Below are 18,577 nucleotides of genomic sequence, written 5' to 3' on the forward strand. Positions count from 1 at the left end.
TTACGATCTTCATTTAGTTTTAACTGTAGTTTCCACTTCATGGATATTAATGTTTTACTACCTTAAAAAGCAATGCAAATAGTTTGTCATTGACCATTGGAGCAATATTTCATGCTTAATAGTCTTTCTTTAATGCTGGAGATTCATTTTCTGTAAAGATGTAACAAAAGTATGTTTTTTTATGTGCAACTGGCTTTAAATTCCAAACGATTGGGACAGTCGTTTATGTTTTGGCCACTGTATCAGTAAAACCAGCTGTTCAATCAAGGGTTACATTTACTCCAGACTTCAATTTGTTGGATAAATTAGAGCCAGACACTCAGACTAGATCTTTATTCTGATGAGAAAGTGTGACCCAGTTGTAATGACTAAATACAGGATACAGGCATCTGTGGACCTGTATCTGTGAACAGTTTTGGCTGCATCAAAGTAGACTTCGGTATCAAACACATTCAGCAGACAGATTGAAACAAAGAGGAAAAGAAAAAAAAGCATAGACCAGTGGCGTGACCTCACCTAAAAAGAAATCATAATAAAAATGAAGACATTGTTTCTGTCCTATCAAATATACATACAGCATTAGAGAACTCACTAGGTTTTTCGAATGTTAACATTGCACACACATACAAGCTTTTGGTTACCAGGGATTGTAAATGGAAACCAGTTAGTGTCTCACAGGCTGATGCAGCACAAGATGAGCTGATGAGTTCAGCAGCTTTGTGCTCATGGTTCAGTTCAAATTTACAGCAAACACATGGTGTCATTCTATTGATACAAGGCACTTTCCAGGTACATGGACTCACTGCTTTTCTAAGAAACCAGCATACACAAAGTTTGGCTTTAATCTGGTCATCTTTACACATTTCTATAAATAATATTCAGCATTGGATTTAAACATGACACTGGGATTGTCTTTGAGTTATTCCTAGACGATACAAATATAACAGAACTTCAAATGTCCTTTTCCACGCCAACTTTGGTTTACTACAATGTTATGTGTGCATGTCTCTTAAAAAACTTGCTTCCTCTCCTTACTTTCAAACACACATTCACGCCAATATTCCAGATTAAAAGTAGTTTATACACAGTTTTATGATTGCACAGATTTTAAGCCCATATTTATGTTTATATTTAGACTCAAGACTTACATTCTTCACACAGATACTGTAACTGCAAAGACAGAAAGGAAGTGAAAAAGTCTTCAGTAGCAGGTTAGCATATTCTTCATTAATTCTCTACCTATGTCAGCCACAATAATCATACAAAAAGGCCAGTGGATATCACAGTTAAATGGTCCAGTAGTTTAAGGCTTTAATGTGTTCTATTTTATGTCAGTATTTCAAAAGTGGCACCATTGATAAAAGTGACCTATTTTGTATTCAAGAAAGTCAAAGCTTAAAAAATAAGCAAACTTCATGTGTTGTGTTCATGGCTATACAACAACATCTCAATACCAGTTGACATCGGTTTCGCCAGAACTAGATTACAGAGACGAGCAAGAATTTGGTTCAGGTTTGATGATGAGAAGGGAGGGGTATCAAATATAATGTGGCTCCTATTTAAACCCCTCCCAAGCACTTTCTGACACAATCCCTCTGCTCATCCTGCTGATGCCGGCTAGCTTGACTTTGGCGCGGTCTGTCCACCTGATGGCAGCTGTTGAATCCTTGGAGTCCGACAGATTAGCATAGCGGGAGGAGTCCTCCTCGAGGCCCCGGCCCGCCCAGGAGGCCAGCTCCAACGGGAGGCCCAGAGAGTCGGGGAAGGACACCGGAGAGTCCCCTTCCTGGCTCTTGTCTTCTTCTGGAACGTCATCGGTCACAGTCTCAGTTAAGTTCTCCAGCTGAGGCGGCTCCCAACCCTCCATCTTCTCCAGTTTTTTTGTTGGGGAGATCTGCCTCATTGTCATGGTAACGCTCTCCCAGAAACAGTGGCCCTTCTCTGGCTTGCCCTTCTCTGGCTTGCCCTTCTCTGGCTTGTCCTTCTTTTCCTTCTCCTTCTCATCATCCTTATTTTTCTTGTGAGACCTTAAGAAAAACAAAAGAGAGAGAAGCATAATGTTAGAAAGAGGATGTTGCACAACATTCGAAGCCCTGGGAGGCAAATATGAAACAAAAACAAATCTGGTTTTGTCTCCTTTTTTTGTGACTCAACACCAGGTGGGAGAAAAATGTGAGGATAATCTTCCGAAGTTCACTTTTTTTTGTCAAGATCATTTAGGGAAAAAAAATGTTTGTGTATTGTTTCAAATGTGTTGATATATTTATAAAAATTGAATAGGCAATACAAAGGAATATAGTTACAACGATGTTTGATTCCTGTAAGGGTAGAGTGTTTAGGTCCTGTAAAAAATGATAACAGGGTTTAAAACTTTTAAAAGTATATGTCTACTGCCAGAGTTATTAGTCTTTATTTACTTGTTAATCCTTTTTGATGCTTGTGATTGATTAGTCATGCGTGCAGGGGTCAGTGGAAGTAGCTGATGGCCACAAAGTGAAGCTGGCAGAGAGGCATCTTTACTTATATCAAAACTTTTCAGGTATGAATAAGTATTTATGCTGAATTAGAATATGTGGATAAAATGCTTGTGTTTTAAGATCATTTACAACTTATAAAAAAATATCAAAGCAACCTCAAAGGTTATCCTGGCAAAAAAAACACAGGAGAAAACATTTGAGATAAGACTTAAAATATTGATCTCCAGATAATTGTATCACTTGAATCTCAGGGCTTCTGTTTGACCGCTTACATCTATAGTATGAATAGGACCAACTGGGTGGGGTACTACATCGTTACACTGGAGAATGGAACTTTCCCCAGCGAGCCATTATAAAGGAATTCCCGGTTGTTTGTCACATCGGCTGGTTAATTAAGGTTTTCCTCTTCATGTACTTCTACTTCCTCAAGTGGTCTGTGAGACAATTATTTCTCACATTCAAACATACAACCATATCAAATGGATTGATTGGAGTTGATTAATACTGTATTTCCCCCTTATAGTTGAAATTTAAATGTTGTATTCTTTATTAGTTGGTGTTGCTGCTATATCACAACACACTGATGCAATTCCTACATACATGTATGCATTACCTTGTGATGAATACATGTCAATACACTGTGGACACATGGGGTGACATGTTAATGTTAGGGCTGTCAGTCGATTAAAATAGTTAATCGCGATTAATCGCAAATTAATCGCACATTTTTTATCTGTTCTAAATGTACCTTAGAGGGATATTTTTCAAGTTTTTAATACTCTTATCAACATATGAGTGGACAAATATGCTTTATATGTGTGTTTATTATCATTTGAACAATGACAAATATTCTCATGAATATAAACACAACAACCTCTGAACATTACAAATATTCGCCTCAATTCAACCTGGAACCTCTCATACAATAAAGTGTGTGTGTGTGTGTGTGTGTGTGTGTGTGTGTGTGTGTGTGTGTGTGTGTGTGTGTGTGTGTGTGTGTGTGTGTGTGTGTGTGTGTGTGTGTGTGTGTGTGTGTGTGTGTGTGTGTGTGTGTGTGTGTGTGTGTGTGTGTGTGTGTGTGTGTGTGTGTGTGTGTGTGTGTGTGTGTGTGTGTGTGTGTGTGTGTGTGTGTGTGTGTGTGTGTGTGTGTGTGTAACACGTTCTCACTCCCATCCCGTCACATATTGACGGACGGTCAGGGCCCCTCCCCGTCGCTATATTACATGTACGTACAGGGTACCCCTTGCCCGTCAGGCTTCTACGGGCAGGGCGTCCCATAGACCTTCATTGCGGACAGCGGACCCCTTGACCGTCAGGCTTCTACGGGCAGGGCGTCCCATAGACCTTCATAATGCCTATTTTAAGGTTAATTTGGCCATTAAAATGCGTTTTGATGTCATTTTATGCCAGTAATGAGTTTTTATTTCTGATTATTTGTGCAGTACATGTACATGATGTTTAGTTTGCTAGTTATGACGAAGATTACTTCATGAATGTGTACACATTCATGGTTGCTAAGGTGGTTGCTATGGACGCTGCAACAGCTCCCAGACCACGTGATCAACAACAATGGCCGACCTTCGTGTTATTCTCGGTGGAAAATGCCTATTTTAACGTTCATTTGGCCATTAAAATGCGTTTTGATGTCATTTTATGCGAGTAATGAGTTTTTATTTCTGATTATTTGTGCAGTACATGATGTTTAGTTTGCTAGTTATGACGAAGATTACTTCATGAATGCTAACGTTTTTTTGGTGGAAATGTGTTTTTTCACAGCAAAGTCACCCTCTGTACTTGGACTTATTGGGAGAATCTAAAGGCAACAACATCCCAAATATTCATTTAGGTCTTTATTTTAGACCTTTAGTGTTGCCGTCTCTGAGGAAAATACATGGGGCTCAGAGCCTCGTATTTTTAAAATCTTTTTTTCCTTCTAATTTGTTATTCTTTTCAAAAGAACACACTGTTATTTACTCACCAATAACACACAATTATCCTTGCTTTTATTTATTGGTTTAATTCCATAATCTCGGTCTTTTTTGGTGTTCGTCAGGAACTGAATTTCAAAATAAAAATAACCAGAAACAGACGTAGGCCTATAAGGGACATTTCGAGCATCATTGCGATTGTCAACATTTTTGAGTTTAGGACACTACACTACCCATAATCCCCAGCTATCGTTTAGGACTACAGTCCCCGTGATTACTCTTCAAGGTCTGGGATTGGATGTTGGAGTGGCAGTGCGCCAAGGTTAAGCAGCGTCAAACAGCTGTTTGAAATGGAACGAAACCACGCCAGACTATCCAAAACTGGAATCCAACGCCCCCCAGAACTACACACTACACTATTGTGTTTCGCAAAATGTTCTATGGGACGTCTCTACTGAACGTTTTCGTTTTTCCCACAATTAGAAGTTGCCAGTATTAAACACATTGGTGTTATCAAATGTAAAACATATAATTAATAAATGGGTGAAAATCGCTGTCCATAATGCGCAGCATTAATATATACCCACATGACAGCTCATTGATACTTTGTAATTCTACTCCACTACAATTCGGAGGTTAACCTGGTATTTTTACTCCACAACACTTATTTGAGTTACTTTGCAGATTCTGATTAATGATGTGAAATATAAACAACCCTTAAATCAGACTTTAGTTACACCTGAGTAAAATGAGATATTTGATAGTTGGTGCTTGAGAAGACTAAACATGTATCTGCAATTGACATTAATGGAAACGGTTAATAATATATAATATATATATTAATTACTCGTTATTCTCTACTAATAGTTAATTAAAGACTATATATTATGGCTATTTTGCACATCCCTTTCAAGATTTCAAGATTTTAAAGGTTTATTGTCATATCATATACACAACTACGGTGTATTTATGCAATGAATGAAAAACTTGGGTCACAGGTCCCTCAACAGTACATTACAAGACATATACCTCCACCATTAAACTGTCATATTCTGCACATTTCTTATTCTATCTACATACATAAGAGTATAATCCATATGTATAATATCAGTTAAAATAAGTGCTTCAACATAGTTAACATTGCAGGAAAGCAAGACCTTAATCTGTTATTTAATGTTTAAATAAAGGTTAATTCGTTTTTCTGTTTTGCACCTCCTCCTATTAATATCTTTGTACATCATGCACTAAACTGTTTTATTGAAGAGATCACTTATAGTATCTTCTTGATTTTTTATATTCTATATTTCTATCACAGACCTTCTACTTTCCCCCTATGAAAGTATATGTACTCTTAATATTTTTTTAATCAAATATAACACATAAAAACAATAATTCAATAACGTGCTTTAACCACTAGGCGGTGCACACAAGGTACACACAGACACTTGTATATACAACATCTGAAGATGTGTAGTTTTATTCATGCCTTCACATAATTTTACAGCATATTGCTATACTATTTCAGGCTCAGTATTTACATTCTTACATTCAAAATGCAATCCAATTCAAATCAGTAATATCTTTAAAAACTACAAGTCCTTTTATATCAGCTGTGCACCGTTATGGTGTAAATATAACCTATCTATGAATTATATCAAATGTAAAAGTCAGCCGAATTAGTGTTGATACTGCAAGGAGACGTATTGTGTGAAGAGAAATTGAAGATGTTTTTTAATTGTTGATATATTTATGATCCACGTCAAGTATTCAGTTTCGGCGGCATTTCTTCAGTTTTTCCAAAGGTCTTCTCATCAGGGCGCTATAAATAAAGAACTACGGCAGATCTGTAATATTTAATGCAGCCGAACCGTGTATTACAATGCCGTTATGTGATGACTTTCAAAGAGAAAAGCAAGAGCACTCGGAATTAAGTATTATTTTATTCTTTTAAAATGTTTCCCATGTATTTTCCTCACAGACGGCAACACTAAAGGTCTACAATAAAGACCTAAATTAATATTTGGGATGTTCTTGCCTTTAGATTCTCCCAATAAGTCCAAGTACAGAGGGTGACTTTGCTGTGAAAAAACACATTTCCACCAAAAAAACGTTAGCATTCATGAAGTAATCTTCGTCATAACTAGCAAACTAAACATCATGTACATGTACTGCACAAATAATCAGAAATAAAAACTCATTACTCGCATAAAATGAACGTTAAAATAGGCATTTTCCACCGAGAATAACACGAAGGTCGGCCATTGTTGTTGATCACGTGGTCTATGGGACGCCCTGCCCGTAGAAGCCTGACGGTCAAGGGGTCCGCTGTCCGCAATGAAGGTCTATGGGACGCCCTGCCCGTAGAAGCCTGACGGGCAAGGGGTACCCTGTACGTAATATAGCGACGGGGAGGGGCCCTGACCGTCCGTCAATATGTGACGGGATGGGAGTGAGAACGTGTTGGTGTGTGTGTGTGTGTGTGTGTGTGTGTGTGTGTGTGTGTGTGTGTGTGTGTGTGTGTGTGTGTGTGTGTGTGTGTGTGTGTGTGTGTGTGTGTGTGTGTGTGTGTGTGTGTGTGTGTGTGTGTGTGTGTGTGTGTGTGTGTGTGTGTGTGTGTGTGTGTGTGTGTGTGTGTGTGTGTGGAGAGAGACACTGTGATGGATCGTTGGAGCTATGTGCAACTCAAGGCATATGCTCGAAAGGGAGCTGCCTGGACGCTGCAATCATGTTGCGCGCACTATCCGTGCTTAGTGTGCTGACTTTTCGTACAATGTCCCACTGTCTGGCTTCCTGCATAAAGTCAAGTGCTCGGCGAAATGTCGCTCCTGTTTTCATTGAAACAGCTCCTTATATCCGTTAGCGCAGCTAGCTAGCACCAGATGCTAACACCAGCAATACACGTAAGGTATGCCTCGCTCGCTCGTGCCACACATACACACACCCTCCCGGTCCTCCCGATGGCCAGTCGGTGCCTGCCGGTGAGCGTGGAAGTGTGGTCTGCCGGTCTGCCGGGTCTGCCACAAGCGGGCGGCAGGAGCGGGGCTGTCAGCATCAGCTTGTAGATGGTATTTTAAACTCGATGTGCTCTGAAACTACGGGGCGGCCGAGGACAAAAAATACACATGCGTTAATCGCGTTAAAATAATTAGTGGCGTTAATTTGTTTTTGCGTAAACTCACCCTCTGCGGTCGGCAAGTTGAACTCCTGTCAACAAGAAGTGCTCGTCGTCTTTGGAGGAAATCTTCTTCTCCTTCCTCTCTTTCTTGGACATTATCTTCTTCACCTTGGCCTCCTGACAGAAACCGGCAGACGAAAGAGCATTTGATTTTGAATTACAGAGCTGAAAAGATTACCCGCATCTGTTGCATGTTAACTTGTTATCTCTGCTCCCTGTTTGTGTGTTTGTACTTTCCAAAGAGGTTGAAGTCAATTTCTCAGAAATTTTGAAAAGCGGCCTTATTTTCAGTTTGATGAATATGAGTTATTTTCAAATCCACTTCATTGGCTATGAGCTAATACATGTTTTTCTCTGTCGAATCTAAATCATCCACGCAAGTTTCATCATGCAACCTGATGCAATGTAATGTAACCTTCTTATTGTTGTTGTACAAAAACCTTAATAAATACAGGGAGCTTGAATGGCATTGACTTGGCAGAAACAAACGGCACATTCCAGTGGGAGACCCTCCACTCCCTCTGAAACTCCCCCGGTCTCCCCCATCACATCAGAATTCCTTGCTGCCCTTGCTGCTTTCCACTGAGCACAGATACCGCCCTCCTCAGCGATTATGGGGAAAAAAATTGGCTCGTGTGCTTGGGAAGAATTCCCAATGTCAACTGTCAAGGCCATAACGTTCACTCCTACTCTTATCCGTGCCTGCCTTCGCTTTACCGTAGTCAAAACATTCTCACAACTCAGAACAATATTTGATGGAAGCACCTAACCTTGGGACCTCTCAATTGCTTCTATTGTCTCTATATTATTACCTATTGAGAAAGTGGTCAATTCAAACAACACACAGGATGTGACAGCAACTACAACAAGCAAACAAACAACTAGCTGGACATGAAAGCCGTCATCTCTCAAACCAAACAGGAACACGTACAATCTGTTAGTTGCTACATGCTTCCCAAGCTCTACATTTAATCTAACACACACTGCTGAAGGTACTCCTAATCTCACTCAAGTTCTCTTTTCATATCCAAAGCTATGTGACATTTGATGGATTTGTAAGCACTTTGTACACCATGGTATTTCATTAGGAGACACTGTTGCTGATAAACGGAAAATGTAATCCTCATCTCACCTCTCCTCAACATGAACATGCCAGAGGGCAAGAATGCAGTTTCTAGGAGTTAATTATCAAGAAAGATATGCTTAGATATTTCAACACCCTTCTTGTTTCCTATGTGCCGTCAGGTGTAAACGGTATCAGATTTGCTGTATTTCGAGCTTTGCAGTAACAAAATCCAGAGAAGCCAAAACCGATTGAGTGTATCAGTGTGTAGATGCGTCTGTGCATGAACAGTCTCTAAAATGCAGTTGTGTATATGCATGTGTGCACAGACACAGGCCTTCCTATTCACCGTTCTCTTCAGTGTTAACCTCCGGGCCTTAAGATCCAAAGCAGTTCAGTGCCCAGTAATCTGTCCGGCCACAAAGCAGGTAAACCAAGCAGCTCACTGAGGCTCGCTGTGTGGGGGAGCTTTACCTACAGCTCCACTCCTGGCAGAACAATAGAGCTCTTATTGGACCAAATTCCTCCATTCATACTCCAGAGATGGAAGCTGGGAGATTAAAGAGGCATTTGAATTTGGAAATACTGTTAATTGTGGTTTTCAGACACAATACCGTTTTTTTTAGAGACAACAATCAGGCCTTTTTGAGATGACTTAAATGCCTCTGCTTGAGGTATAAGCAGCATGTACTTTTAATGGCTTCTGATCCATCTGAAGCTCTTGTTGCTTAATATATTTTTTACCATATTGGTCTGCCAATTTATAAGGGCCATTTTAGGTAAAACTAAAAAATGTGGAGGCAGGTGGATTAGGGTATTTTCAAGTAAACAAACACAAATAAAAAATAATAGGATCTGAAATTTGGATGAAATAGTAAAATATTCAAGTGTATCTTTTCTCATATTTAAAGCTTTTTTAGGAGTGAATTTACTTACATGAATATTAACCCTCCCTCCTTTTTGTCTTTCTTACATGAAATAATCTTTTAGTCTACACGGTAACCCTAGATCACAGCTAGGTCACCAGCATCCAGCAAATTCTCCCTTTTGAGAAGCTGTTATAGAAGCAGACATTTTTTTTTTATATTTAGGTTGATAAATGTGATGAGAAAACAGGTACACTAATTTACAATTTTGCTAAAAGTTAGATTAAGTAAGGGTAACAAATTCTGTCAACCAATTCACCTCACCTAGAAACAAGTTTTATCTTGTTTCTTTAATCTGTCTAACCAACCAGTCTTAAAATGACAGGTTGTGGTTTCACAGGGGGTTAAGTGCCAGATAGGCTATATGTTCCTAAATGGGTCCTTTAGCGCTTTACAAAATTAAGAAATATATGTTTATCGCACAAATCAAGAATGTTTTGCAAGTACCGCTTGAAGAATTTACAATGAAAACATAATCAGCCTTTAACAGTGAAAGGTAAACTCCACTTTCATGAGTCGGCTTTTTGTGTCCTAATATGAGCATAAAACTGCCTTTGGTGAAATAATTGTACTTTCACGGTGTCAGAGCAGTCTGAGGCTATTTTCAGACTTGTTTTTCTTCCACGGTGATTGTTCCCGTCCAAAAGGCCCAGCTCCTAGAAAGAATGCTGCGTTTCCTTCCCTTCTCCAGTCCAGCCACCCCTGTCCTCACAAACAGGACAAGTTGTGAAATATGTCCTGTGAACTTAATCACAGGAGCTATACATGCGAGAGGGCAGCCAGAGTTCGAAGACAATACATTGTTAGTGTTTGAGGTTTACACCAAAGCTTTACACGATCAGAAGGGTTCAGACACGGCCACATATATGAGTAAAGACTTTTTTTCCATCACTATAAATCATGAGATGTAAGATTTATCTCATTAAACACACAGAGCAATTAATGGTGTGTTTAGTTTTCAACAATCATCAGTCAGCTTTTGATGGTTAAGCAATTCTGGATTGGGTTGCAACACCTATCTGTAAATCCATCACTGTGTGTACGAAGTCCTCCTTACATTTTTAACAATAAATGGTGTCATATTTGTGGTGAACTCCATTAGGTTACACCTTTAAAACCTATGTTATACCTTAGGTAGTAAAGACGCGAGCAACATGTAACTTGGTTGCTAGGAATTATATTTAGCTCTGTTAATTCTAGCCAAGTCAATATTATTTATATAACCCAATATTATAAACCACATATTTTCCCCAGGGGACTTTCAGTGTGTTGTATGCTTAACAATCTGTAGATCAAACAATACACACACACAGTTTTAGGGGCCACATTATGTATTCAACTTAACTGTACATCTTTTGAATTTATTACAAATATGCACAAAGAGGAATATTTATGAATATATTTGTCTAACCAATCTCATGAGGTCATTCACTCGGATGTGTTGTTTAAGAGAAATGTAAAATTAAAACTCTCTAGTTTAAATTGCTTTGAATTATTAAAAACTGTAAGTGTCAATAATATATATATATATATATATATATATATATATATATATATAAATTAAATAAGCGCCAATCAACTATATCTTGGTACACTTTACTAAAAGTTTAACTTATTAGCATCCTAAAATAAATATTTTTGTAAGAATATTTGTGTTTGTCAACAGGAATACAGAAGAAACACGTCTGATAGTTGGAGAAAGGATGTCCAATGGGCCAAAGATGAACTCATTGTGTTTTGGAGCTGATCTCAATTGCTCAGTGAATCTCAAAATTCCCTTTTATTATTTAACTTACAAAAAAGGCCTTGGCGCAGGAATGCACTCTCCAGGTGCCCCTGTAGTTTCCATTTGGATACACATGATAATCCCAATCACAAGAAGTTCCTTAAACCAAAGTCAAACTAGGAAATTAGCTTTTTGCCTTTGTTTTCTTTTCTTCCTCATATGTTTGACTAACCTCTGCTTGCCTTAGGGTTTGCTTACAACTTGTATGATCTTCTGACTGCTTGAGTCTCTTGCTCTGTCTGACTCCCTTTTCAATATGGTTGCATCACCAGGTTATTAAAATGTTAATATTCCTGAAAAAAATTATGGTTAAACTATAAGATACAAAAACAAGTCAAAACTACAGTGACCTGACGTCACAGTTTAAGGATAACAGTACAAGTAAACATTCAATAGCCATAACAATAAACAATAAACAATAAAGGTTAGAGATAAAACCAGATGACAACTAAAGGCTGGCGTGTTTACAGATAAACACAGCAGCACCCTGCTGCTTTACCTGAGCTCTACCCTGAGACACTGCCTGTGCATTAGCTGCTTTGAGAAATTCAAAGATATGGATATTCTGGTTACACAAGACACATTATTTAAGGGTTACACAATCATAAGTGAGATATCAAAATTGCAATATGGTGATTTCATGTACCTGTTGTTCAGGCATTGTGTGAGAAGAGCATGTTGGGCAAGTGTATATGTTTGATTGGTGAGTCTAATTTGGAATCAAAAGTGTTTGCGTGTGATGTCCAAATAGCTGGGGAATTGTTTACCTTGGAGACTGCAGTGACCGCTTCCTCCTCCTCTTCCTCTCCTTCTATGTCTTTGTCCTGTGACACACACACAGCAGCAGTGGGTTAACACAAATAGCCACAACACACACACACACACACACACACACACACACACACACACACACACACACACACACACACACACACACACACACACACACACACACACACACACACACACACACACACACACACACACACACACACACACACACACACACACACACACACACACACACACACACACACACACACACACACACACACACACACACACACACACACTTTTTTTAAGAGGTGTAAAATAAACAAGCTCTGTTTGGAGGGCAAAATGCAGGGATGGACGGAGAATGAGGGGAAGCTACTGAACTCAGAGGGCATATTTAAACAAAAGAGAGAGAAATAAGGTTATGACCTATTGCCTCAACATTACATTACACTATTTTGAGTATATAAGTAATAAGTAGAGCTATTTTGGCTCCATTGTGCTACAGTCTCCTATCCTTTGTATATTATTTGTGTGATAGTTTCTTTGTTTATTATTTTATGTGAAGCATATTGTAACTTTGTTTTGGTAAGACATTGCCAGTGGTGGAGGAAGTAGATATTTTACTTATGTAAAAGTAGAAATACTACATGGTAAAAAAAACAATTTTTCAAGAAAAAGTACTTATTGTGCATGATGTCCTATTTCAGAATCATTTAATGTACTTGATTATGGATGCATTAATCACATGTGTTAATCTCAGCTAGTGAAGGTGGAGCTAATTGTAATTACTTTATATGCTGCTGCTCTATATCTTAACCTATAATTGTATCATCATCGTATATGTATTCATTTATATATATATATATATATATATATAATCATAAGGGGGCGGCAAGAAGTCATCAGACATACAGCTGAGCCTGAGATTACTGAAGTGGAGCCAGAATTCCTGTAAAATGATCAAAGCTATAAGAGCTTCTTACATCTAACAAGTCCATGAGAGAGAGGAGGAGAAACGCTGGTTGGACATGTCTGAGCAAAGTCTACTGGGTCTCCGCCACCTGAGCTGATCAAAGACACAATACTGATTGCTGACTACGGTCAGAGCGTAAAAGCATTAACCATTTGGAACAGAGGAAAGAGTGAGAGAAGGGGGAGACTCAGGGGGGAGAGAGTAGTGTTTCGGGTGGAAGAAACGCTCCTGCCAACAGAAATCAAGGGTTCTGCTCTGACACCTCGGGGGTGTCTGGGTTAGACTGGGTCTGTGTACAAGTGTGTACATTTCACCAGTGTTGTCTTTTAAATTCCAGATTACTAGGCAATACAGACGCACGGTGAATTTTAACACAGTAGTATAAACTGAGGTTTTGAAAGGCATTGCAACCCAACAATAGTCGATAACAAACCACACTGTCCAAGCCCAGACACTCACAACATGTTTTTGTCTGACAAACACTAGGCCACATCTACCTAAAGTATTTTTGTTAGTTAGTTAAGAATGTTGCTACCACTCTCATACCTGTGCAGTCAACATAGGGCGACAAAGCCAGGACAATTTGAGTTTAGCTGAGCATAAAGACTGGAAAATGGGGTCAACAGCTTGAATGCGACAATCAAGCAAAGTGGGAAGACACAGGAGAACTTCCTAATATTCCAGCTTTTAAAACAGGAATAACCAAAATGTGCCTTTTTTGTTGTTGTTATGATACAAACAAGACCAGATACCCACATCTGTGTATGGCTCCTTTTAAATCAGCAGAATCAATGAGAGTGTCAATGATGAATTTTATTGAGCATGAAATATCATTACTGTGAGAAATTGCCAGCATCTCAAGTCGGAGGCAAGTTCCCGACTCAGCTGCTCGTAATAATGGTTTAGAATGATGCATCTGTCAGAAGACAACTGGCCTATAGCATCTCTAAATCTCACTAATCAGCCCATCATATCTTATTCATCATTGTCAAAATTACAGCTTGTGGTTTTACATTAGAAACAGTGACTTCCTCGAGTCCTTTGACAGAGGCGAGCTAGCTGTTTCCCCCTGTATTCAGTCTGTGCGCTAAGCTGCTACGGCTTCATGATAAACGTAATTCTCCACAAAGAATAATCATATTTAGAACATCAAATTATTGCTTCAAAGTTATGAAAGCTTCAGACAAACCCTTTTCATTTATATCCTGAGGATTTGGTTTAACTTCTCAGTTAAAACTCGTTTGATTTGATTTGATTTAAACCCTAACCCCTTCAACAGTTGATCCACAGAGGCTTTACCTTTCTTCTCCTCACCACTAATGATTCATATGCGAGGTCTTCTGAAGTTAATGCTCAGGCCTGATCTGTACTCTCATGATCCCACTTCACAAAGAGTGCTGTGACGGTGATGGTTTAGGGTGATGTTATTGAAGTATTCAGGTGTGTTAGGGCTTTAAGCCAAAGACAAACAGGCACACGCACCTCCTGCAAGCTCACAGGAGCCTCTAGCCGCCTGTTGAACCTCAGTGGAGTGAAGGCAAGCTGCGGCACAGGGCCTGGTCTGTAGTCGGCCTGGAGCACTGTGGATATTAATTTCTCCCTTTATGCTCTGCCTCTTTTATTATTATATTATTATCCCTTTATACTTCTCTGTCTGTCTGCAGTTTGTCTGTATGGGCGATGCTGATAGTTTCAACTAATTTGACTGGCACAATAGGAAAATAATCTCCACTGCTGCCATAAAACATAATGGAGATAACAGAAAAGAAACACTATGTAACTAAGAGGCCTACTGTGTCATTTAATGATTATTAGCAAACATAACATTTTGATCAAGAAATAAAATACAGCTTTGTACAAGAGTCAGAGAAGTGGTGTTATCCCTGTAGCACCAGGATTAATATGGAGAAAGTTAAAAAAAAAAAGAGCAGGACTTGTGGAGCCTTTAAACCAGTGAAAGCAATAAAACAGATTCATAAGGAAGTTGTAAAAGTCATTAAACACAAATAAATACATTTTATTTGCATCTGTATCGGTTCCATTTTCTAATCAACTTAGCATTTTAATTGTTGCTGGTTTCCTTGTGTTCCACGAAACTGTATGTATCTTATCTTATCTTATCTTATTTAAGTTACGAACTGTTGAACAGACAAACAAACAATATGATTGTGTCAACTTGTATTGTCCGAAATTGTAATGAGTGTTTCCTTATTGTGTGATATATAACGTGAATAGTCAAGAAAAACGTTTTAAGTTACTAAACAAGATTGTTATTTAAACCATAAGCATATTTTGAACCCATTTCCTTTTAAAAATTTCACTTTTTTGTAGCTTTAATGTTGATTTCTAATTTGTTTAACTCAGTCTGACAGTCTGATTATCTTTATTGAATCTTAAATAACTTTTTTTTTTAAAAACTAAAACATTCATGAAAGTGATCATGACGCAAATATCTTTGACCCTCTCTGGGTGACCATCGGATTGTAAATAAGGGAAAGGAAAGGCCATGAAGTCCAGAAGTTGTTATCATAACTCTTCGGTTCATCCTGTATCATTGCTGGGCTCGATCTGCCTCTTCACTTTGTTTACAACATTTATGACCTGACCCCTGACCCATCCATGTACTTTATCACCATGGCGACTCAAGGGGACCTCCCTGATGACTTTCCCAGGAATTCTGAGGAGAAGTCACTGCCCTGATCCCAGACCAGCACTCATCGTTCTAAGATCTGGTGAGGACTTGAGAGAGAGACACAAACTGAACTCTGAGCAGCTCTGTGAAGGTAAGGGACACTTGCGTTGGTTCCCAGGGTGGAAGTAAAGAAGTCTAATAAAACCCAGCCAAGGGTCACATTAACACAACAGATTAAAAAATGCTGGGAAGTGGTGTTGGTCCATCTTCCCAATTGCCTTTATACATCCAGGGATTGCTGTGTGGCTTAAATGCAGGTCATGGGTAACATCTGACACGGTTCATCACAAGATCCAAACTATAAAAGTAGTTTTTTTCTATGTGATGTTGCTCCTCCTGTTTCATGATCATCTTATCCGTCGATATTTGGTTTTACTTCAGCAATCCAAGCACTATATCACATAATATTGACGTGTTAATAAGCCTGCAACTGAATACTTTTATTTAGTCTCTCAATTAAACCTTTATTCACTGTATAATAGTTTAAATACATTTGTATCACACTTACAGAAGCTAAGCTAAGAAAAAAGATGACGCATGATGATAGCACATTGTGTTGACTCCTGCAACCATGTGTTATACAATGACGCTAAATTGCCCATGTGCCCCTAACCTTTATGGATAAATGTGTCTGTGAATTTTAAGCTATGTCTACTCCGACATTTTATAATTTACTGTATATCAACATAACTAATGTTAAGTAGCATTTAGGACTTTACTACAAGTCAAAACCTGATACTTGTCTCATTTAAATTCTATATAAAACAAATATATGTTCCAAAGGTTCAAAAGTACAAATTAGATAGGATTTTACAGCAAGAAGCTGAACAAATAAACATGCAGCTTACTATTTAGAATGAGATGGGACTGCTATGACTTTTGAGTGTGTGTGTGTGTGTGTGTGTGTGTGTGTGTGTGTGTGTGTGTTGTGTGTGTGTGTGTGTGTGTGTGTGTGTGTGTGTGTGTGTGTGTGTGTGTGTGTGTGTGTGTGTGTGTGTGTGTGTGTGTGTGTGTGTGTGTGTGTGTGTGTGTGTGTGTGTGTGTGTGTGTGTGTGTGTGTGTGTGTGATCATGGATTCTTCCCTATGCCCCCCAATACCTTGACAGATCCCAGCTGCCTGCTGATACAGCGGCTCTTAGACCTCACACACCATTGCTCAACTGACTAATGTGGATTTGTATTAAAAGCGCATGTGTGTTTATATTCATTTTTACATATTAGTCCTGTCTGACAATCACAATGTTATATGTAATTCATGTTGATATGTATCCTATATTCAAAGCAACACAATGTGGAATGCTTTCTATTTAAACTGATTTGTTATATATTGTTACAGTTGTGCAGTCTTCATGTATCCTATGTTATGATTGGATTGGCTCTCTCTGGGACACATTGAGCTACCTCTTTTCTGTCACTTCCTCCTCAGTTAGCATGACAGAAGTTTGAGCACTTGTCCTCTTCCCTCTGCTCCACAATCTCAGTAACAGAATCAGATGTATTTGTTCACCTTTTTAGGAAATGTATCAGCTTCAAAGTTGGGTAATGTAGTTTAAATCATTTTGAGATGGGTAATAAATTATGTCTACAGTTCATGGATTTAATATTAATTTTTCTTTAAAATAATTTGTGTAAAAGTATCCATCTTAACAAATAATTTAAGCTGTTTTAAAAATGTATGGGGAAATATATTGTTGTCATACAATGTTTTTTTGACTCACTAAATCCCACGAGCCTCATATTCATATCCTGACATTTAGAAGACAACTGAACAAGTGGATTGATACATTTTAGCCGAGCTCCAAGGAATCATTTAGCCATTTTCTAACACTATTGTTTGAGGAAAGACACACACTATCATACAGTAATAGTTGTTATTGTTAGAGATACATTGTTTCAATCCGTGTCATTACCTTGTAGGAGTGATGCTGGTGCCAGGACATATCGTCTTCCTCTGACGCATAATCCACCAGCACTTTACTCTTGCTTTTCTTAAACATATCTCCACTTGTCGCTGAAACAAACCGTCTTGGCCGGTTGCCTTGTTTGGCCTCAATTCTAAGGTTCAACTTGAACAGTTGGTCCCGTTTTGTCCGTTTAATGTGGAGGTCGTAGCAACGCACCTCCGTTGCACGTTCCGCTCTTTTGGTTATTTCTCCAGAAACAAATCCAGACAGCTTTCTCCGAAAAGCTTATTAAGTCATACAAGTGCCAGGTACTGCAACGATCGAGGGTTTGGAGTGTGTTTAGTGCGTTTTTACGCAGGCTCGCCACTCGACCACCTGGACCTGAAACCTTCGCTCCTCCCAGTCGTCCTCCCTGCTCCGGATCCTTGATGTTGCCATGGTAGAAGAAGGAGGAAGGGGTCATACGTCTCATCTCCGGCCGATGCAAGAACTACGCATCATGCAAATATATTGTCCCTTTTTCATATCTTTGATGTGTGCAGAGCAGACTGCAATAAACACGGAAACGGAGGAAGCTGTTGCCTGAGTATTTTTTTGTATATTGTCTGTTTTATGTTCAAATTATATACTCTGACATAAGCAGAGGTGAAAGAACTAGAAGTACTCTGATTATTTACTTCAGTAAAATAGCAGCAACACAATGTGAATACTTCTTATACTGTCTTGAAAAACAAAATGAAAGTACCATATTATTGGATTATACTTATTAATTCATAAACCAGTCAGTTATGTTGCTGCTGGTCATCATATAATTAATGTTCGTGTAGGCAGCTTCATCTCTTCAACAATACATCGTTCATTCAAAAAAGGAACAAT

General features: G+C 38.7%; 1 protein-coding gene across 2 annotated transcripts; it reads right to left on the reverse strand.

The window, feature by feature from the left end:
- Nucleotides 1–318: 318 nt before the first annotated feature.
- Nucleotides 319–18,156, reverse strand: LOC117439814 (testis development-related protein). Of its 2 annotated transcripts, XM_034075904.2 has the most exons (4): nt 17,708–18,152; nt 12,123–12,179; nt 7,585–7,697; nt 319–2,027 (listed from the first exon to the last, which is right to left on the reverse strand). In XM_034075904.2, exons 1-4 carry the CDS (start codon nt 17,792–17,794, stop codon nt 1,556–1,558), a joined length of 729 nt encoding a protein of 242 aa, XP_033931795.1. In that variant the 5' UTR covers nt 17,795–18,152; the 3' UTR covers nt 319–1,555. The 2 variants fall into 2 exon arrangements, with proteins under 2 accessions (XP_033931795.1, XP_033931796.1); XM_034075905.2 differs by lacking the exon at nt 12,123–12,179 and having other exon boundaries at nt 17,708–18,156.
- Nucleotides 18,157–18,577: the final 421 nt, after the last annotated feature.

This window comes from Pseudochaenichthys georgianus, chromosome 24 (assembly GCF_902827115.2).
Source record: "Pseudochaenichthys georgianus chromosome 24, fPseGeo1.2, whole genome shotgun sequence".
In the NCBI taxonomy this organism is placed as follows: Eukaryota; Metazoa; Chordata; class Actinopteri; order Perciformes; family Channichthyidae; genus Pseudochaenichthys; species Pseudochaenichthys georgianus.